General features: G+C 29.5%; 2 protein-coding genes across 12 annotated transcripts in view; one reads left to right on the plus strand and one right to left on the minus strand.

Annotated features, from left to right (window-relative positions):
* Positions 1-18,248, plus strand: part of LOC108751112 (piezo-type mechanosensitive ion channel component) — a 28,479-nt gene extending 10,231 nt beyond the window's left edge. The window contains exons 6-40 of one of the 11 annotated variants that reach the window (XM_018491099.1): positions 905-1,036; positions 2,018-2,065; positions 2,462-2,579; positions 2,654-2,763; positions 2,843-3,109; positions 3,229-3,558; positions 3,651-3,796; positions 3,949-4,095; positions 4,162-4,292; positions 4,389-4,531; positions 4,622-4,798; positions 4,878-5,391; positions 5,469-5,564; positions 5,628-6,070; positions 6,305-6,701; positions 8,169-8,231; positions 8,614-8,759; positions 9,382-9,558; positions 10,951-11,241; positions 11,338-11,408; positions 12,164-12,241; positions 13,156-13,236; positions 13,910-14,186; positions 14,263-14,426; positions 14,505-14,642; positions 14,739-14,894; positions 14,976-15,123; positions 15,243-15,457; positions 15,535-15,693; positions 15,762-15,888; positions 16,094-16,506; positions 16,747-17,048; positions 17,141-17,366; positions 17,501-17,728; positions 18,087-18,248. In XM_018491099.1, the coding sequence (XP_018346601.1) occupies positions 905-1,036; positions 2,018-2,065; positions 2,462-2,579; positions 2,654-2,763; positions 2,843-3,109; positions 3,229-3,558; positions 3,651-3,796; positions 3,949-4,095; positions 4,162-4,292; positions 4,389-4,531; positions 4,622-4,798; positions 4,878-5,391; positions 5,469-5,564; positions 5,628-6,070; positions 6,305-6,701; positions 8,169-8,231; positions 8,614-8,759; positions 9,382-9,558; positions 10,951-11,241; positions 11,338-11,408; positions 12,164-12,241; positions 13,156-13,236; positions 13,910-14,186; positions 14,263-14,426; positions 14,505-14,642; positions 14,739-14,894; positions 14,976-15,123; positions 15,243-15,457; positions 15,535-15,693; positions 15,762-15,888; positions 16,094-16,506; positions 16,747-17,048; positions 17,141-17,366; positions 17,501-17,728; positions 18,087-18,201 (6,774 nt within the window). In that variant the 3' untranslated portion in view covers positions 18,202-18,248. Of the gene's footprint in view, positions 1-904; positions 1,037-2,017; positions 2,066-2,461; positions 2,580-2,653; positions 2,764-2,842; positions 3,110-3,228; positions 3,559-3,650; positions 3,797-3,948; positions 4,096-4,161; positions 4,293-4,388; positions 4,532-4,621; positions 4,799-4,877; positions 5,392-5,468; positions 5,565-5,627; positions 6,071-6,304; positions 6,702-8,168; positions 8,232-8,613; positions 8,760-9,381; positions 9,559-10,950; positions 11,242-11,337; positions 11,409-12,163; positions 12,242-13,155; positions 13,237-13,909; positions 14,187-14,262; positions 14,427-14,504; positions 14,643-14,738; positions 14,895-14,975; positions 15,124-15,242; positions 15,458-15,534; positions 15,694-15,761; positions 15,889-16,093; positions 16,507-16,746; positions 17,049-17,137; positions 17,367-17,500; positions 17,729-18,086 lie in introns of all 11 variants that reach the window. The other 10 variants (XM_018491097.1, XM_018491098.1, XM_018491101.1 and 7 more) reach the window with 10 other exon arrangements.
* A 2,758-nt stretch (positions 18,249-21,006) lies between these two features.
* On the minus strand, positions 21,007-22,100 carry LOC108751063. The gene has a single exon (XM_018491006.1). The coding sequence runs from the start codon at positions 22,034-22,036 to the stop codon at positions 21,032-21,034; it is 1,005 nt and encodes a 334-aa protein (XP_018346508.1). The 5' UTR covers positions 22,037-22,100; the 3' UTR covers positions 21,007-21,031.
* Between the last annotated feature and the right edge of the window lie 246 nt (positions 22,101-22,346).

Here is a 22,346-nt window from a genome sequence, read left to right on the forward strand (position 1 = left end):
TTAACATATATTTCCTATAGAATTTTTAGTGCCAAATTTTTAATTACATTAGAATTATTTTAATTGCTATATTATTAATGCAATCATATTATTTTTATATTGAAAGAAACTTGGGTACAAATAATTTCTGTAGAACAAACACTCTGTCGCATATTATCTAAACTAAAAATTTGGTGTAATAATTAATGAGATTAAGATACAATAAAATAGCTATGGAATTCAATATGTCTGTATGTAGTTTACATGATATCAAATATTATTAGGAATGATATATTAATACATTCTTCTACCAAAGCTTCTTTTAAAACTTGGAGGCTTTTATCCCAAGCTATATATGCTATCTGTCTATTGCATAGAGCGTAATTAACTCAGTTGTGGATGAGGAGTAATTATTAACATCATCACTACAAATAACAGCTGATAGCCTAACAAGACCTTTGAACTAACTCAAATGTATCTAAAATCGTTGGTATAAGATTAAGGCTATGTTCTACCTTTCGATAAACTTTAGCTCACTTTCTTATTTTTTTACTCTTTTATTGTCTTATTCTTTTACTATTTTATTCATCCAATAGATAAACTATCACATAGTTTATTTAAAGATAGAACAAATGGTCCCAGGCTTTTTAAATAAACCACAAAAATAGAATCGTCAGCTATTGAATTAGTCGAACTTTTTTCGTAAAAAAATAGTATTATTTTATTTTATTGGTATGTGATAATTTACTATAAATTTATTATTACATTTAAACATTATATAATTCTGAAGGAAACTCTATGGTTTCTTTGACATCTTGAAAATTTTGTAACCTTCTTAGTTTTAAATTTTATATCAATTTTGACAATCTGCCGATTTTTTATTTGTGGAAAATTTTGTTGAAAGTATATTGCTTGTACTAACAAGGCGTTACAGGCGAAAGAAGCAAATCGGTTAAGTGGCAGACTGGAAAATCTGGACACTCCATTGTCCAGGCATGTGTCCCTCAGGCGCAGGACACCTTCCCAAAGATGGCAATCAGCTCGTCGTAAGGCTCGTGTAAGGCTCGTTCCATATGAGAGCCGATTCAATATATAATTAATATTTTCAAATATTTATAATCACGCAACTTCACCTTTGTCCTTAGCTACTTTTTATTTCAGATTCTTGTTTTGCTGATATGTATCGTATTTTGGATGCCAAAAGTCTACATAAAATTTTTTATTCAAAATTTATTTCTAAGTGTTGTACTGACTATACTATACATTTATAGCTGCATTTTAGAAAATAAGCTTTTTAACTAGTTTAATTTTTAAATATATTATTTGTACATTTTTTCAATATTTATATTGCATTTTTTACTATATTTATTTTGTACAATATATTTATATTTTTGTTGTATTAACATTTTTAGTTAAAGGTTAAAATTATCATTAAAATTTTCAAAATTTTGATTCAACTTTCTAGTTTCCTAATTTCTCATAATATTTACGGTTGTTTAATCTTTTATACTTTTAATACAATATATTTTTGTAATTATTTGTTGTAGTGTTTGTTGTAGGTCTTTTTTTAATTTCCTCAACATTATTCTTGTCAATTAGTTTGGTAAACTTTATTTAAATATTTTTCTTAAGGAGATATTTATTTGAAATTCTGTTTTTACGGATTTCGTCAAATTGCTTTACAAGCATATTCTTGAAAATATAAACCTAAAAAAACTGTAAAAAATAAGATTTTTTTATTAGTCAAACTAAACCATCTTAAACTATATAAAATGTAATCAACAATTATTATAATTAGTCAATTTTAATATTGATTATAAGAACTATTAGCATTAATTATGTAGCTTTATGCATTAGTATAATCTCTGTTTATTATGTTCTCTCCAAAAATTAATCTTTTGTAAAAAATTGTTTCGCCTATTTTTAAATACTTTCCATGTTTTCTTATTTGCTGTCGCCAGATGTGCAGTTATTGTTTAATGCTGAACAAAACCATTTTCGTTTGGATGCTGCTATGTTTAGTTTGCCATTGTTTTAGAAGCTGGTCATAAATTCGCCGTTGGCAACAATCGACGAGCGAACGCCTGTACGTATACCAATTGAATACGCATGATTAATTAATTATTTATCAACAATGTACTTCACAATTCTGCATGTGATAAATTTTTAAGCAATCCAAGATGCTCTATTCAAGCAAATGACTTGACGTGCAGTTGCAATTAACTTCGCACATAATTTTCGCACTCGCAAATATTAACCAAATTTTAGCTAACATTAATAAACTGGTGAAGGTAAACGCATGTTTCATACATTTTGCATGAAGGTTGTTACTGTCATAGGAAACTTGGAAAATATTGATTTAGTATATCTGAGAAATGTGGTAATAGAAATTTGAATAGAATGAAATTATTTATAAAATAAAAAAATTATAAACTTACTATTAAAAGTATTTAAAAAGTGAAATATTTGATTTATTGTATAGTTGATGCGATTTGGATCTGGAAGAACGGGGCTTCTTCAGGACTCCACTACCGGAAGTATCATTGTGAATCAGGATGGTCAACAAGATGATAACATACAAATGCAAAGTATTAGTGAAGGTAAATGTTAAATATATAGTTTTATCAAAGCAAATGAGTAAAGTGGATAATTAAATGACTCTATTAAAAATTAGGAACACCTGATGAAACACCAGGCGTCATTGAACAAATAATCATGGCAGTGTATTCTATCTTCCAATTAATAGTAAATTCATCATATCTTGCTACAAATATAATAATGATGGTGAGTATCATAAAATAAAAATGGCAAGTAAAAATATCATAAACAATCGGATCGATTATTTTTTAAAATGCTCTTTCAGACGTGGAGCATAATGTATCACAGCTGGACAACATTCGTTCTGCTTTTATGGGCGCTAATTCTGTGGATGGTTCCCAATAAACGTGCTTCAATGATGAAATGCTCTCCTTTCATCGTGTTCTATGCAACTCTCTTACTACTCGGACAATACGTATACAGTATGGATCTGACAGATGAAGAATTGCCGAGAGTAGTAAGTGGCGTAAAAATTTCAGAAATTGGTTTCAGCAAAGCTGACGAACTCGGCCGTTGGCATCTTATAGTTAAGGTACATTTTAACATCTTCCTCAAATAAGAAAATATAAATTTATTTATAAGTATAAATTAATTTTACAAACTGTATTGTATATGTTAAAATAGTGTTTAATGTAATTTATTTATTTACAGTGTTTATTTATATCAATGTTTTGGATCACTATGAGACAATATATGGCAGAACGAAAGCAACAGCGACGATCATCTGCTCTGAGGGATATGGTAGCGCCTTTACACGTAACTGTCTCGACAGCTACAACCGCTATGAGTCACCAGGAGGCACCAGAAATCAAGAGCAAATTTATGAAAGATGTTGGAAAACTATTGCAAGATCTACTGACAAGATTTTGGATTGCTGTGGTAGCAATCATGCTGTTCATCTGCGGCATTACGGGCGAACGTATGACCATGTTCAGAATCGTTTACATGTCGCTGTTCCTCATTTTTGTTATCACATTCCAGGTATTATATTTAAATCCTGAACATATATCTATTCAGAAATTTATCAATAGAAATGTATTATAAAATCGTATTATTAAATCATGGAATTTTAGATATCGTGGACAGCATGGAGAAAAATGATGTATGTATTTTGGGTGACTGTCATTGGATATTCGATCATCATGCTGATCCTCGTTTACACCTACCAATTTCAAAACTTTCCGAAATATTGGGAGTATCTTGGTATAGATCATGATTTGTAAGTAATTGTGAAATTATTATCTCATTTATTAAACATTTAGATTTTTAATTTAATATATGAAAAATCATCCCATGTTTATCGTAAACAAAGAATGTCATGGTATCATTATGAGCTAATAAATATATTTACTTTTTTTCCTTTTATTTCAGACAAATGGACATTGGATTAGAGACCTACGAGATCAAAGACTTGTTTGTGAGATTATTAACGCCAACGTTTTTCGTCATCATTACAGTACTTCAGATTCATTATTTCCACAAGGATTTTCTTGAAGTCACAAATATTGATAGATTAGGGTTCGTAAAAAAATAATATTAATTATATAATAACTGTATTTAAAAATGCTTTTTTATTAATTTTAGGCCCGAAAGCTCATTTAGACGAGCTAGTCTAGGATACTCTCCCAGCTTAAATATTCCAGAATCTTCACCAACTGAGGTTACACTCACCGAGGATGAGAAACATACGATGTACACACTGAAGCAATTAAAACGTATATTCTTTATTAATTTTGTTTAATATTTTAGTAAACGTTATTGTTTTATCAAAATATTATTATTAATAAATGTTTTTGGAAATATAATTACAGATATGTCAAAATTAGAAAGAAAAGCGCTGTTACACAAAATCAAAAAGCATCTTGTAAATTTTTATAATTACGCCTGGCTGTTCCTCGAAATACACATGCAAAAAATAGTTTTTATTTCATTTGTTCTTTTGTGCATCAATGACGTAAGTGGAATTATTATGATAAGTGCATACTTTTTAAAACGAAAGAATAAAATTAACTAAACAATTAAATAACATATTTATGTGTTTTAGGTATGCGCAATAAATTTCTTTTTCATCGTCGCTGTAGTTATAATGATCAATTTTAGAAGAAATATACAGATAAATTCAATTAACACGATGGCCGCGATAGTATCACTTCTAATGGTTACCAAGATGTTGTATCAAATTAAATATATTAATCATGATAACTGGAATGTCAACTGCACTGTAAATTAAAATTTATTACATTAAAATGTGCTTTCTTTTAAGTTTGATTAAATATATTACTTCAATTAATTAATTTCAGAGATCCATTGATGAGGATCAACAATATGCAAGTAACAATACCGTCTACAACATAGCCGAATGGTTTGGAATGAAAAAAGCAGGTCCGGGTATGCTTCCAGATCTGTTGAAAGGTTATATTGGCATTGTTACTGTGACGACTTTTAGGAAAATTATTAGAATTCGACAATGGTTTTATCGACATAATAAAGGAGAATCATTGGATACTCCTCAAGTAATGTTCCCAACCATTACAAGGATGGATGCTGACAAAGGATTACCAGAGTGTTTAAAGTTTCTCTTCAACTACGGTTTTTACAAATTTGGTCTCGAAATGTGCTTCATTGGAATTGTTACGCTGATTGGTACCAGATTAGACTTTTACTCCGTTTTGTACAGCATATGGTTGCTACTATTTTTTTCATTGAAAAGGAAAACTGTCGCACGAATTTGGCCCTGTTTTAGAACTTTTGCCATAATTCTCCTACCTATCCAATACGCCATTGTTGTGGCTCCACCTTCGTGGCTTTGTATAGGTAATGATACATTAGGCAAATAAATTATTTGATTATATAAAGCAGATGATAAACATTTCTTTTTGGATTTGTTTCAGATTATCCTTGGAACAATTCTGAAATAATGAGAAGATTGCAGGAATGGATGTATCTTCCTGATCCAGATTTCCCTCCGAATTCAAGAAAACTTATTTGTAAGTTTAACGTAATTTAAAATAAACAGAAAGATTTTGCATAACATTTTATTTTGTTCGCAGGTGACTTTATCTTACTAATGATGATCGTGCGACAAAGTCTAGTCTTTCACATTGAGCGACAATATTTGCAGCCTGGCAAAGATTTTGTGGCTGGACACAATTATTCCGTTTTCCAAGACATGGAAAAACCAAATTTTGTAAATCCTGTAAAAGATTACGTATCGCACATTCATTCATGGCTGGATATAATTAAACGTGGTAGCATGATGAGTCTCATGTGGGTGACCTTATCGATTATGTTTTTGGCTGGAACGAAAAGAACGAATCTCTTTTCGCTTGGCTATCTCTTAGGAGCATTTATATTCCTTTGGCAAGGAAGCAATTTTTACTTAAGACCAATGAGGACTATTTTAAAATGGTGGAACATGCTGATCGGATATAGTGTCATTGTAATTTTCTCAAAAGCCCTTCTTCAAGGTGTGGGTTGTGTTCTCATTCAAAACGTAAGCTTTTTTCAATTTATTATTTCTAAAGTTATTACAACTATTATTTATTGCAATTTTATTTTGTCGTAATTACCATTTCTTTAAATAAAATAAAAAATTTTGTCCATTATTAAATTTTAATTGGAATAATTGTATAAAAATATAATTCAGAAATTTTAAAATAAATAAACATGCAATATATTACAATTATAGAAATATAAAAAATATAAAAATTATTATTATTTTAACTAGCTCGAAACATCAGCCTGTTGGCTCGTGCAATTACTGGGTATTGCATGCTTGAAAAAGTTCAAAAGTTCCAGCGAGATGAATCCGGCCAAGTGTACTGTCACTAGTGAAGATATCGGCATGGTTTGGGACGGACTATGTTTTGCCTTTCTTTTGATACAGAAACGATTGTTCAAGAGTTACTATTTCTTCCATATAGTAGATGAGACAAAAGCTATGAGCATTTTAGCATCTCGAGGCGCAGAATTGCTTGAAGAACTGCATCAGAAACGTATAGAAATTCAAGAAAATGTGGAGAAGACTGTTTTAGAAAAATTAAAGTTCAAGATGGACAAGATTAAAGCTAATCAACAGAAAATACAGGGACCGTCTTATAAAGAGCCTCAGGCTCATAAAGTCGGTAAGCTATTTTTTTAAACGCACGCTATATAATTTTATATAACATTTAAAGGAATATGTCGTTTTATTGAAGCAATCCTGCAGAAAACTTGAATTTTGTCATTTAATAGGTAATCGTAAAGTTTTATTTAACAATAGGTCATGAAGTATTTTTATTTATAGGCACCGAATAATACTATTTTTCTTTTTAATTTCTGATTTGCATTTTTATAATTATTAAAATATTTTTACAAATTATTCTTGATAATTTGCCTTTTCGATGTCTCCGTTTTCATTGTTCCATTACTCATTTACTACATGTAGTATAACACCCAATATATCTTTAATGCGTCAAAAAAGAGAGACAAGCACCACTGGCAAGATCTTCTAGCATGAGCTCTTGTGTGTCCTCGGGTCATACGCCCCCACAAGGATATCAAACACCTTTGGATGAGGACGACGACGAACCACCTCCTTTGACTCCACGGGCAGCGTCCTTATTGCAAGCACCCACACCGAATTCTGCCATCATGACGGTCAGTCTTGAGGGCTACCTCGAGCCGACACGTATTTCGTTTGGTTCGCCACCCAGTAGCGAGCTAAATCCTCGAGGACCGTCACCAGACGAGACATTTCCAGTGTTCTCGGCCCCGCCTTACGATCGAGGCTTAACCGATCGATCACTAACATCTTCTATGAGACATCGGCGTCAATCCAGCTTACCAGTTGGGTCGACATGGATTAACAGTGATCCGCGCCAGTCGATCATCTCGACGGCCTCCCGTTCCCCGCACTCACATCATACGTGTAAATCACTTATCGGCAATATCTGCATAGCCAGTGTGCTACAGTGACCTGTACATATGCTTTTTAATGTCTGCACATCTAGATCTTCCGTGAAATACCTGAAGCAATGTCTTTAATGTTTGACTCGTCTTATTAGAAACAACTTCTAAATCTGTCTTTTGGTAATAAAATATATCGTACAATAATATATATGTTGAGCTAAGAACTAGTTCAAAATTATCTTTGTATATAAATGCTTATATTTGCAGGTTTGCTTATCTACGCATATTTCTATGAAAATCGAATTAAATAATATTTCATATTTCTCTATTTCCTTAATTTATTTTATGTTATTTCTTTTTCGTCTTTTCACAATTACATTGCATTATTTTTCAAATATTTCTTTTACCTTTATTCATCATCATATCTGTTATCATTTTATAATTCTTTCTTTAATCTTCTTATAAAATCTTATATGCATTTAATGCATAAAAATTCAGAAAGAAATCCAGAAATTTTACAAATAATAGGGAATTGCTTTTATATTTTCTGATAGGTTATTCTCAGAAATCCAACAGAATCAAAGGATCTAATTCCGATGTAACATATATGTGCATATTATAATATATTATGTGTTGTATATCAATATAGCTATATAGATTTTTATTTTCCATATCTTTTATTTCGTGTGTCTTTCTGTTAGATGAACTCTATCCAAGAACACGGCCATTGTACAAAATTCGCTCGCCGCAGACCAACAGAGATGGTAATTGTATATTTTTTTACAGCTGAGCATTATCCTAACAACTGATGTCACAGTCCCAGATTAATTTTATAATTTTATTTGTATATAAAATGTACAGTTTAATCTAAAGGACAATCTAATGTACAGTTTAAAGTAGCTGATGTGTTTTAAAATTATATATGTATAGTTGATCTATTGGCAATTTTTATGTATATTTGTTTATTTTTATTTAATAGAGATACTATAATTATATCAAAATTAGAATATAATATTCACAAATTATGCTCAAACGTCCTTGCACTTTTTTCTAATTATATTATTATGGTCACTTATATATGCATGGCTTTTGCTTACGTAATGAAAGTAATGACTTATTAATAACTGTAATTCTTTTTACAATTAGCAATCAGATCGGGCGATTACTACATGTTTGACGATCTGGATGACGACGACGTTACCGATCTTGTTCCGGATAGCGATATTGAAAAGAAAGAAAAAGAACGCCGCCGTGAACAAGAACGAAAAGGAAGGAGAATGACTGTTTCAGAGGTAAATAAAATTATAAGAAACATGTATTACGTCAAAACCATTTTGTTTTCTTTAAGGATGAACTTCCGGTATGAACTTGAGTGACTGATCTTGTAAAATGCCGATTCACAAACAAGGATTTTTGTTAAGATTCACTAATCTCTCAGTTAAGATGTTATGGTCCATCGAATTGCTTGGAAACATTTCAAATACATATCATAAAATTTCAACATTATATACATATTTACCATCAAAAGTAAAATATTTATTGTATTTGCAAGAAAAATTGTGTGTATATTATATGTATACCATAATGTGTTATATATACTATAATAAATATTCTATATGATACTATAATAAATTTACTAAAAAAAAGATATTTTGAAATTTTTCTGAAAAAGTATTTCGAACAGACCATTATAAAACCGAATGGTGTATCTCTTTCTCTGTGATAATTGCAACCAAAAGTTCTTCGTATGTGTTATCAATTCCCCTTATCTCTCTTTTGCTCTGAATCTATGCATTGGTAGCTCCCTTTTTTCTTTCTCTCTCTCCTCCTCGAGGAGGGATCCTGCAATACGTCCGGGCCAACAACGATGGCACGAAATCGATTGGTGGAACTGACGCGTAAGTCTCCTTACAGTTGATGAACACGCTGATTAAGACAGACATTGAGATCGCGACGCATGTCGCCATGTACGGAGGAACAGAAAAGGACGCCCTGAGACTTCGACGTAGAAGTGTACCTTTGACACGGAAGAAATCATCCATGTCCTATTTAAGCGCTCGCTCCGAGACCGACACTGCCATGGCCACCGATGTGAGACATCCCGATTCCCAGTAAAAGGCTGCATGACCGCTACAGGCATTTGTCTGCCTATAACTGTCACTTTTTACTCTTGTATATAATACTGTCTTTAAGGGCGAATTGTCGAAGACAGATCTCACCGTTGGTGCATTATGCGGTTGATTCTTTTTTATAGGAGACTTAAATCCACATCTTATACAAAAACACATAGCAGTAAAGTCATATTAGTACATTTTTCAAAGTCACTTAAAAAAAATTTATATTAATTTTACATTTATTTCAACAAACGCTAAAATACTTCTTTTTATTTTTGTTAAATCTCTGAAAAAATTCAACAGTAGATTGTCTCCTAAATAAGATTCGACTGACTATTAGCTTTCTATGGATCGTTTTGTACTACTTTTGTGCTAGTATATTCTTCTTGTATCATTGTATTATTGCTTTGTCGTTCGTCTGCGCGATAAAGCAATCTGTTCTACTTTATGTGCATCTCGATTTTATTACGCAATTAATTTTACTTTTTACAAATTATATTAACTTGCTGTGATTTATTTTTGTTAACAATAACAATTTCTATTATTTTCTTTTTAATATTAATATCTTATTCCAGATCTCTGTTTAAGGCAGTTTAATTTATATTTTAACCAAAAAAACTTTCCGCTATATTTTTATTTATTTATTGTTTTTTTATTAAATATAAGTTAACACAATAACAAGTAATACAAAGCAATCACAGCAACGAATTCTATATGGCAAGTGGATTATTCGTTTATATTTGCGTAACGCTTTTAGTGCTCGATGATATATCTTCTTCTCTCATAAACTCTCAGCTTCGTAGGAGCAGTATTGGATATAAAATTTTACTACTATCTTTATCGTCTTCTCACATTATTTAACATTGTACTTATTTTTTATTAATTTATATGTGTTATAATCACAGAATGATGACAAGATATTTCGTCATTTATACACATATGTGTATTTTATATGAAGACTTATTTCATATTTTCTACATGTAGTCTTTGTAATCACTTGTAATGCTTATTGTACGCTTATTGTACAGTAAGAGTAAGTATAAAATAAATATTAATTGAAATTCAAAAATATAAATCTTAATTATGATAAAATCCAATTATGGATAATTATTTAATTTAAAGTTAAGATTTTTGCAACTCGAGTATTATTAGATAAAATATTTGGACTTAAAACAGTATTTAAAAATTGCTTTATTTCGTTTAAAATTTTTATAGAGATACGACAATTATTCGATGCACTGTGTGACTATATACTTTAAATGCACTTATGCATTTTTCTCAGCAGATTTAATTAGTTTCAAGCACACGGTCACAGTTTAAGCACCAAGTAATATTTTCTAATATATAAAATTTATGAAAAATTATTTAGGGTCCCGATCGAACGAGTCTCACTTCAGTAGAGATGGAAACGGAAGAAAAAGAAGCTACAGACTTGGCCAAAACACCAGAACCATCAGATATAGAAGAAGAGAAAATAGAAGATAAGGAGAGCGACAAGAAAGAAGAAGAACAGAAAAAAGTCTCATTCTTTACGTACTTCAAGTTTCTCTTGGTGATGATTAACAGCACTCTAACTTCAATGACAAAATATCTAAATCGATTCTCCTACGACTACAGATATATTCGCAAGGTTTTAGCGAAGGAAAAAAAGGTCCTAAAGGTATATACAAATTATTATTTTTAAAAATTAAAGTTTTAATTTACAAATAAAAAAACATATAGTAATACTTTTTTAATACTTGATAATTATATTTAGGCGAAACCAGATTTTAGAATGGGAATGCGATTAGGAATTAATCAAATGTGGCAGCCTCTGATACAGGAACGGTAAGAATTTGCTCTCTATAAAAACTTTTATATAGTCATAACATTAAAATAAAACGTATTATGTTTGTTTAATAAAATTGAGAGACTGTATATTTAAATTACTATTAAAAAATTTTGGAGTTACCTTTTTATTCTCTTTTTTAAGAAAATTTATATTGTTAATTATTCAGTTATAAAATTATATATTAGGAGTATTATTCAATTTTTTGTGCCATTATGGCTTTTCAAGCATTAACTTGTAAATATAATATTATAGTTGCTTAAATTATTTCCATTTTGTGTTGCTGCTATTTTTGTGTATATATTTCGTTCAAACATTTTTTACAAGATGCCGATCTCTTATGTAAATACATTGTGTAACATAATTTTTTTACTTTAATTTAATATTTTTTTATTTTTTATAAATGCTTTACTGCATATGTGTAATGTATTTATAAATCATCTAATTATTGGATAATTTAATATTTGTTTTTAAAGCTATGTAACATTATTTAAAAATGCAGTAAAGAATTACATTTTTGTTATTCAATGTTGCAAAGCATATAAAATTAGTAGCTTCAAAATTAGTTGGCGTCGAAAACATAATTATAACTTATGCTTTTTCGATATATCTCGCGATAATAAATTTTTAAGAAATCTAAAATATAACTTTTAAAGAATGTGTGTAAGTATAAAAGATGGTTTTAGCAGTTTCCAAACTTGAAACTAAAACGATAATACGTAGATGCTAGTAGTAAATGTGCTCGCTGTAACAGATCAGCTACAAATGGCAATATGGAGGAGCAGTATGATCCTGGAGAAGGTCCGAGCCAACCGCAACCGCAAGATGATAGGTAAGGGCTTTTATTTTGTGTGAATTGCTTTAATAGATATTTTATAAATGTATCATATGTTTCATTTATGCACTTAGCAAAAGTGATTCTTGTATATTGATTACACCAAACTAATATCGAATTTTATCTCTATAACAATTATTTATTGTAATTTATGGAAATTACAGTTAACTTTTATTAAAATAAAATAATTGTTTTTGCTTTTCAAATCTTTTTATTATAATATTAATTAAATAATGTAGAAGATATATACAAATTTATTTTTATTTTAAGTCTAAATATAAAAAAAGAAATATTTAAACTATATATTATAACTTGTTGAAATAAAATTCAATTTTATATTTTGCTATTTCTTAAATTATGAACCTTTTAATTATAAAACATAAAATTTCCAAATTTGTTTAATAAATCAAAATCCGACAGGATTAGGACACGTAAAAATTTTTGTATTATATTTGTGACATGATCTTATATGAACTCGATCAACAAGTATTAATCTATAATGAAAAGATTTGAGCTCTGTTGGTAAAAAAAATTAGATAACTAAAATAAAGGTCCTTCAAAATAACAGTATATGCTGTTTGTGTGGTATAAAAATCGTTTCATGATTGAGGGATCAGATCAATTGTCGTAAGTTTCACGTAACATATTCATTGTAATGAAAAAACAAATTTTTCAATTATAACTAGAAGCTTGATGTAATATTCTAATATAATACATCTTTTTCAATGTTTTTTTATAATTTGTTTTAATATAATTTTTCTTCCAAATTTATCTCTTATTATTATCTTTTTTTCTTCGTGAATAATAGAATTAATAATATAATGTTTTAAAATTCATGATTAAAATTCTTTACTCTCGTAACATATTTGTACGAAGTAAACGTAGAAAGAGTGTGGTGTTGTTTGTGTCAGGAAGAGGAGCTCGCTGGCAGTGCCGCACATCCGAATTCTGGCGCCGAGTTTGGAGCGAGGATTGGACATGTCCTCCTCCAGGTATCAAAAGTGTGTCGTAAAACCCAAGCATCTCAATGTACTTGACTTTTTACTATTTTATAAATGCACTATTCGCACGCCTCTCCTCGCATGCGGCACGTCAGATAAGATCCTTTTACATCTAATAATTGACTGCCACCTCTACTTTGTTTTGTGGCAAAAAGGATCACTTCCTGACACGAAAAGAGCAAAAAAATTGACTTGGCGCGATGTACAACTTGCGTGTCTTTTTGATTATACAGTGAACGACGAAAACGAATAACATCCACTGTTGCAAATATATTAATATTGTCAAATGTCTTTAGTTCCATTTTCAGGTTTCACGGTTCAGATTTCACAGTTCCTGAACTGGGCTTTAAATGTGCTTTTGATATCAATTTATCTGAAAAGAAAGATGCATCTCTGTTCTTTATTACTATTCAGTTTTGATATCTAAAATTATTCCTTTGTATATATACAAAAATTACTTCTCTAAATTTTTCTATTTAAGTAACAATTTTGTGTATATTTATATCTATTTTTATTTCATCTATAAATTTTTATACTTCAAATAATTTTTATTTGTTACATATATACATTTAACAGCTAGATCATCTTTCTTCTATGTAAATTTATGTTGAATAATTTATTTTAACTACAAAATATAATTAACTTGAAGATTTTATGTAAACAGCACACTTTTCTCACAAGCCTTGGCAGTCGAACAAGAAGAAGAAATTGGAGAACTCTCAGAAGTGGATCAACCTCCCATCGTACAATTGGCAGCGTCTATCTGGTTTGGAATTTTGGCGCATTCTAGTATACTTTGTTACTTTATGGTGTTTATACATCAAATTAAGAACGCGTCAGTACTCTCGACACCATTGCCACTTATGGTATTCTTATGGGGTTCTTTAACAATCCCACGACCCTCAAAAACATTCTGGATAACAATGATCGCATATGTCGAGGTAAAAAATATATCTCCTAATTTATTCCTAAATCTATACATATATAGAACCTCAATGTAAGTATTCCAATTTTTAGGCCATTGTTATAATAAAATGTATTTTCCAACTGGAATTGATTCCTTGGAATCAAAAGGCTCCAATAAGTCATCCACTATACGAGCCGAGGATTATTGGTGTTTTAAAAGATTCCAATTACGCTCTATGGGATTTATTATTGCTCCTTATACTATTCTTCCATAGGTACAAATAAAACAAAACAATAATAATAACGTATATACAAATATTTTATAAAGAATAATGCTTATGATTGGTCTATAGACTTATGCTAAAATCCTTGGGTCAATGGACAGCTGCATCTCCACGAAAAATAATTCCTTCTCAGTTACCTGCAGAGCAGGCAAAACCATCATTTTCAGACAAAGAACAAGAAGAATTAGACATACAACAAGAAACCGAGTACGTTAGAATCTTTCGGAAAAATGTCTAAAAATTTGTACATCTAAAATTTTTGTGTTAATAAATGTATGACACTTATTTTTTAATATGTTGTAGTTCTCACAAAGAAATAAAAGAATCTCAAAAACAATCTTCGAATGATCATGTATTAGATGATAATGTTCCATCCGTAACAGATGAGAACAAGAAACTTATAGCTGTGCAAGGAGAAGATCCTCACAGTAAAGTGTTTTCTGAAACGATGAATACAGCGTAAGTAATTGTTTTATTTAAGCATGCTTTTTATAAGTCTTGTTAATTTGCTTCGTTAAATTATATTGTTGAATTTTGCAGAGTTACTAAACACGTTAAACCAATAAAAAATTTCTTTAAGAAAATTATTGATCCAGCTGGCAAAGAAAAAACGAATGTTTACGCCTACATGTTCCTTTGTGATTTCTTTAATTTTCTTCTGCTTATTTTTGGATTTTCTGCATTTGGAGTAAGTATATAAGAAGAAAGCGGCTCGATGAAATTATTATTAATACTCATATAAATATTATTTGTTTACATAAAGGATGATACACATTAATATTATATGATTTTATTCTATAATTTTAGACTCAGCAAGGCGATGGCGGTGTAGCGGCTTATTTGCAGGAAAATCGAGTTCCTATGCCTTTCCTATTAATGTTATTATTACAATTTGCTCTAATTGTTATCGATAGAGCTCTTTTCCTAAAAAAATCTATTGTGGGAAAATTAATTTTCCAGTATTGCTTAGTACTTGGTGTTCATCTATGGATGTTCTTCATTTTACCGAGCGTGACAGAAAGGTAAATATTGTACATTATTTTTGACATTTATACATTATGTATAATATATAATTATAATGTATAACTTATAATTACAGACAATTTAATGATAAACTTCCGCCACAAATCTGGTACATGGTGAAATGCTTCTATCTTTTACTAGCAGCTTATCAATTACGACAAGGATATCCAACTCGAATATTGGGTAATTTCTTGTGCAAGAAGTACAGTGTTGTGAATTATGCCTTATTTAAAGGGTTAGTGAAATGTTTATTAAATATTTTTATTATTTTTATTATATTGATCTAAGTAAGTTATTTTGTAGATTTATGTTAGTCCCATTCCTTTTTGAACTTCGGGCAGTGATGGATTGGATTTGGACTGACACATCTATGCCTATAATGGATTGGTTTAAGATGGAAGATGTCTTTGCTAGTATTTATCAAATCAAAGTGAGTTTTATAGAAAATATATAATGCTTCTGGGATAATTTTTTTCAATTTTCTTAAAAATATTTATTTAAAATTTTTATATAAATTTTATATAAGAAGATATGTAATTGATTTATTTTAGCATAGAAATATTAAATTACATAACATGCGCCAAATAGATAATACATAAAAATTATAATAAGTATATTATTTTATAAAATTTTAGTGTATGCGAGGAGTCGAATCAGACTACCCTCAACCACGAGGAGTAAAGAAAAAACAAATGAGCAAGTACTTGGTAGGCGGAAGTGTTCTTTTACTCATAATTGGCTTAATCTGGTTCCCTTTGCTTCTCTTTGCCCTTGGTAGTACCGTTGGCGCGTCCAATTTACCTTATGATGTATCCATGAAAGTACGAATCGGTCCATACGAACCCATCTATTCCATGTCGGCACAAGGCAGTTCTATCATCGAATATACGGAAACGGATTACACAACTCTTACAAATTTACAAGTATATTCGACAGAGAAGTCAGCTGTTACTTTCTTTGAAAATTATGTCCATTCTGATGTGGCTGCGGTAAAATTTGGCAATTCCTCAGGAACACTTTGGGGTATTTCCCCACCTGATAAAAAAAGGTAATTTATGAAAAAGATTATTACACTTAAAATCTGAAAATATATATAACTGCTATATAACTGATACATGCATATTAATATATATAATTAATAAAAATATATATAATTAAGCCTGATTGTTTAATAAAAAAGCATCAGATATTCTTCTGAAAAAGAATTAAAAATGTCAGATGGTATAAGAGTTTCATGTTACAAAAATACATTAAAAACAAATATTTATTATATTATCATCTTTTTCAGATTGATAGCAGAACTGGCCTCTAATACTACAACAATAAGTGTACACGTGGAATGGGCAGTTTCAAGGAAAACAGATATCAAAGATGCCAGTGGAATCACTGTAACAGATCATAATATAACATTGCCAGCCTACGTAAACGGAGAGTTCAATCCTGTAAGACAAACATTAGTAGACATGTTAAGTAAGGATCCTGGTGCAACAAATGCGACAGTAATATTGCAAAGTGCCTTTCCGAAATTTTTGAAAGTCACTGCTAGAACCATCAATGTTGTTACACAATTAATGAAACCGCTACGTTTACGTAAGCATAATCGAACGTTATTAAGCAACATGTAAAAAAGATAAGAATTATAGAAAGATAAGATAATATTATTTATAATATGTTTTTAGTAGTAGGTCAATCTGACACAGATGAAAAGTACCTTTACAGAAACATGAGTATCCGATTATCAACGGACATGACATGTTGTGATCATAAACAATGGTGGATAGTTCGTGAAGCATGCACAGACTCTGATTTTTTTAACCAGATACCACTAAATGATTGCAACTATATCATGATGTTCCTATTCAACGACAAGGCATTCCCCGAGAGCTTAAGCTTCATCAGCGGATTTGGGTAAATTAATAGTGAAATAGTTGATTTTCATAGACATACTTATGACAAAGTTTTATGAAAAATTTTTTGTAAAACTATAATAATTTTATGAAATCGTTATTATAATTGATTAAAAATTACATAATTACGAACAGGATCATAGGATTGTATACTACAGCGGTGATAGTTATAAGTCAAATGATGCGGAAAATCGTCAGTGATATGGCCCCCAAGATCATGTTCGATGATTTACCCTATGTCGACAGAATCCTTCGCCTTTGCTTAGATATTTACTTGGTCCGCGAGAGCGGCGATTTATGTCTCGAAGAAGACTTGTTTGCCAAATTGATCTTCCTCTACAGATCACCGGAAACACTAATCAGGTTAGATTTTACACTATTTTTAAATTATAATAGATATTAAAATTTTGCAATTTTAATTGTATCTATATGTATATAAAATCATAATTAGGTTAAGGCTTCATGACAAAAATTTGATACAAAAATCTAGTAGCAAACTGTACAAAAGTTGCAATTAATGAGCAATGATCTATGATTAACAATACATTTTCATACTTATTTGATTAAGACATACACACGGATATAAGTACATACACTTAAACACGATAATAGCATAAACATAAAATAATAGAGAGGAATTAATTCACAAATATGAATTAAAACAGACATAAACAGAAAATTCATTTTTCAATAAATATGATTTCAAAAATCGTTTTATTAGGTGGACGAGACCGCCCGAAGAAGGAGAGCGAACTGATAACGAAGATCAATATGAAGAGGGAGAAGAAATACCAGAAGAAAGAAGAAGACAAGCAGAATCATTGACTCGTGATTGAATATAGAAAATATCAGTTCTTAAATAATTAATGATTTATATGTGTATTGTGCAATGGATACAGATTTCTACGTAATATAGGAAATCTTGAATGAATTCCTTCAAGATAATTTTTCTTTCAGGATGAATAAGACAATATTTATAATGGAAATCGTTTTCAAAATCACTTCTAAAATTATTAGAAAATATGAATAAACATCCAATTCTTTGGCTTAAACCCTTTGGATAAAAATTTTTCAGTATAAAAATATACACAAATACAAATAAATAGATTATATATAAATTATACATAAAAAAAATGTTTGTATAGAAAATGTCTTCATCCTTTTGTGTAATCTTTATCCATATATTATAGGGGAAAGATAATTGAAATAAGAATAATTGAAATATATTCAGAAAAATAACTTTAGCATCCCGGGAAAAAATATAATTATATATACCTTTATATAATTTGCATAACTTTATACGTTTTTATGACAAATTTTTTTTACCGGGAATATCCAAAAAATTGGACAAAAAAATTGAACATTTCAAGCTTGAAGAACAATTTGGAATTTTTGCCCGATGATGATTTACGTTTATACATATGTGTGCATGTGAGTGTGTTGGCATATTTCTCTTTCATGAATATTTATTCATATTTTTTATTTGATCGATATGATCGTTATTTTTAAAAATTGCTAAACTTATCAGAAAAATATATTGAAAAGAGCTCAATTAATAGATTTTGTTGAAAAAATCAAATACCTGACCAAGGTTACGCGATGCAAATATTTTTATCAAAATATTATAAATATGTTAAGAATATATATAAAAAGATAGTTATATCATTGTAAAATAAGTGAGTATAATTTACATTAATGATAAAAAAATATGGTAAAAAAAGTTTGCAAATACTATAACATCATGTACATTTCCAAATTTAAAAGAAATTTTTATCTCATGGAGAACTCAGAAATTTAATATCATCGTATTTATCACAAAGTCATTTTAACAAAATAATTGTTCTTACATTCAGAATTATATATGTATATGCATATGTGCTATTGTTTTTTATATACATAATTTTTTTTATATAATTAATACATAAATTTAATATATTATTTAAATGATAATGAAATGGCAGATTTGATTTATGCAATAAATCTGTTATATTTTATTAATAGATTTTGTTAGACTTACATTCACATTTTGCCTATGTAGGCAAAATATTTTGCAAAGTCTATTTCCGACAGATTTTGCAGTGTATTTGTATTTATGAGCTAGAAATTTTGTTCAAATAAATTAATTAATACGTTTTAATTGTGCATTAAAATTTTCACGCAAAATATTTGCAAAATGTTGGCATTAAAAATTTTTTTTAATGGATTTATCTATAAACAGTGCAATTATTTTAAAATGCCGTTATTGTTGAAGTTTGTGTGCTTAGTGAAATATACGCATGTTTTTAGATTGTGCATTTACTTTAAAATTAAGTTATTTGTAAGCTATTGATAATGAATTGACATGATTTCTCAATCGTTTTTATACGTATTTTTAGTTGCGAATGCATACAGCTTTGCAATTTGGCTAATTTGCCAAAGATATTCACACTTTAAGTATTTCATGAGAAATGTATCATCGCAAGAAAGTGTTTATATTGTATATAAATAATACGTATATATGAAAATATAGCAGTTCATTAATACGAATTATTAAGATATTATTTCCATATATATATACACACACACACACACACACATACACACACACACACACATACACACACACACACACATACACACACACACACACATACACACACACACACACATACACACACACACACACATACACACACACACACACATACACACACACACACACATACACACACACACACACATACACACACACACACACATACACACACACACACACATACACACACACACACACATACACACACACACACACATACACACACACACACACATACACACACACACACACATACACACACACACACACATACACACACACACACACATACACACACACACACACATACACACACACACACACATACACACACACACACACATACACACACACACACACATACACACACACACACACATACACACACACACACACATACACACACACACACACACGCACGCACGCACGCACACAATATATATATTATATTTTTTTTTTCTAAAAATACTTTTTAATATCCTAAAAACTTTATTAATATTTGATGAATCAAATAATTCTATTTATTTCAAATTAATTTACCGCGTAAAATATTCCAATAGTATAAGAATAAAATTGTGTCCTATTAATTTTGATGACAAGGAATTATGAAATTTGAAACATAAATAAATTTGAAACAATTTTGTAAGTATAAATCCATTTATTAAATGTTACAAAATCTTTATTATAAGATAAACTTTTAAAATAGTGCGCATACATCTAAACACTAATATCTAATTATATCTAAAATTTTTGTAAAAAAATAAATTATTTTAATGATATACAATGTCGTCGATATTTTAATAAGTCAACATGTTTATTTTACTACGTATTAATACTTAAATATTCTTTATATCATTATGGCATTAAATACTTAAATATTCTTTATATTACCATGGCATTAAATAAAAATAAATGCAAATATTAGTAGTTTAGTAAGTGTAATCTCTTATGGCAGTTTTCGTGCAAAAAATATGTTTCTCAAGTTTGCTATATTTTAAAATGTATGTCAAGCAATTAAAATAAATGTCCTGATTAGCACTTTGTGCAAAAAATAAAATATTTCGTGGTCCAATATTTAACGCAATTGTATATTATGTTTGAGTTAGGTCGTTATACTTTAATTTCAAAGTCGCATTTTCTTGTCTCAAAAATTCAAGTTCTTCTAATTTATTCTGTAAACTTTCGTTTTGCATTCGCATAACCATTAATTCCTGATGTAATTGCTCATTCTCATCAATCAATGCTTTCATTTTAGCTGACTCTTTACTGGGATGCATTTCTTTAACCAGATCATCTGTCTGATTCAAGAGATTTTTTATCAAGGTAGCTTGAGAGTTTATATGTAGCTCCTGCATAGCACGTAGAATTTTTGTGCTTTCTTGTTTGGTATATGTGCTTATCACTTCTTTGATAGCAGTAAGTAAAATAACTGGATCTTGATCTTGTATTTTCATACCTGATTTCCTCAATTTATCAGTTGACTTTTCCTTCTCTTTAATTGAATTATGAGGACCAGCCTCTTTAGAAGAATCAGAGGGACGACTATTTTCCTTACTAGAAGTATCTGAAGAATTATTAATAGAAGAATCAAGAGAACGTTTATTCTCTTTAGAGAATGTATAAGTAATTTCTTTATACAATCCTGAACGTCGTTTACGATCTTTGTTTTCAGGTGCTTTAGAATATTTTGCTTCATGAAGTTTTATTTTCTGTTCTCCACTAGTACTTTGCTGATTATTATTGCTTATTTTTATTTTCATATCCAAAGACTTTCTTTTGTTGTCTGCTATCTTCTCAGTTTTCTCTGATGCTTTTACATTCACAGAATGTTTTTTCACATTTTGATCAGATTGTTTCTTGGAATTTTTTGAAGAAGATTCTTTACTATCTATGATTTTTATATCAGGTGTACTTGGAATTGTTATCGTAAAATGTTCCTTCTGTCGCATAATTTCATCTTTCTCATTTTGTTCTAAGAAATGAGTTAATGGAGATGAAGTAGCGTGCCTGGTAGTTACATGGCGATCTGGTTGCTGAGGTGTCTTTTTTGATTCTTTTGGTATTAGTTCTAACTCTTCCAGGAAAGAATCATTCATTTTGAATATCCGTATGTAGATGTACGTAAATATCTGACTTGATGTCTACAATAAACATATCACAGCAACTGTAAAAAGAAAAAGATATATAAAATTAATAAAGTTTGTAACATTTAATAGAGAGAATCTGATATTTTGCACAATTTAATAATTAATAACCAAGAAATTTTGTATTACTATTATTATTATATCATGATAAAAAGACAACAAATTATTAATATTACAGTTTTGATGAATAAGAATATAAATTTACGACGCACAATAGTAGTTACTCAACTAGAACCGAAATTATATATATATATATATATAT

The sequence above is a fragment of the Trachymyrmex septentrionalis genome, unplaced genomic scaffold (assembly GCF_001594115.1).
Source record: "Trachymyrmex septentrionalis isolate Tsep2-gDNA-1 unplaced genomic scaffold, Tsep1.0 scaffold40, whole genome shotgun sequence".
NCBI classification, from domain to species: domain Eukaryota; kingdom Metazoa; phylum Arthropoda; class Insecta; order Hymenoptera; family Formicidae; genus Trachymyrmex; species Trachymyrmex septentrionalis.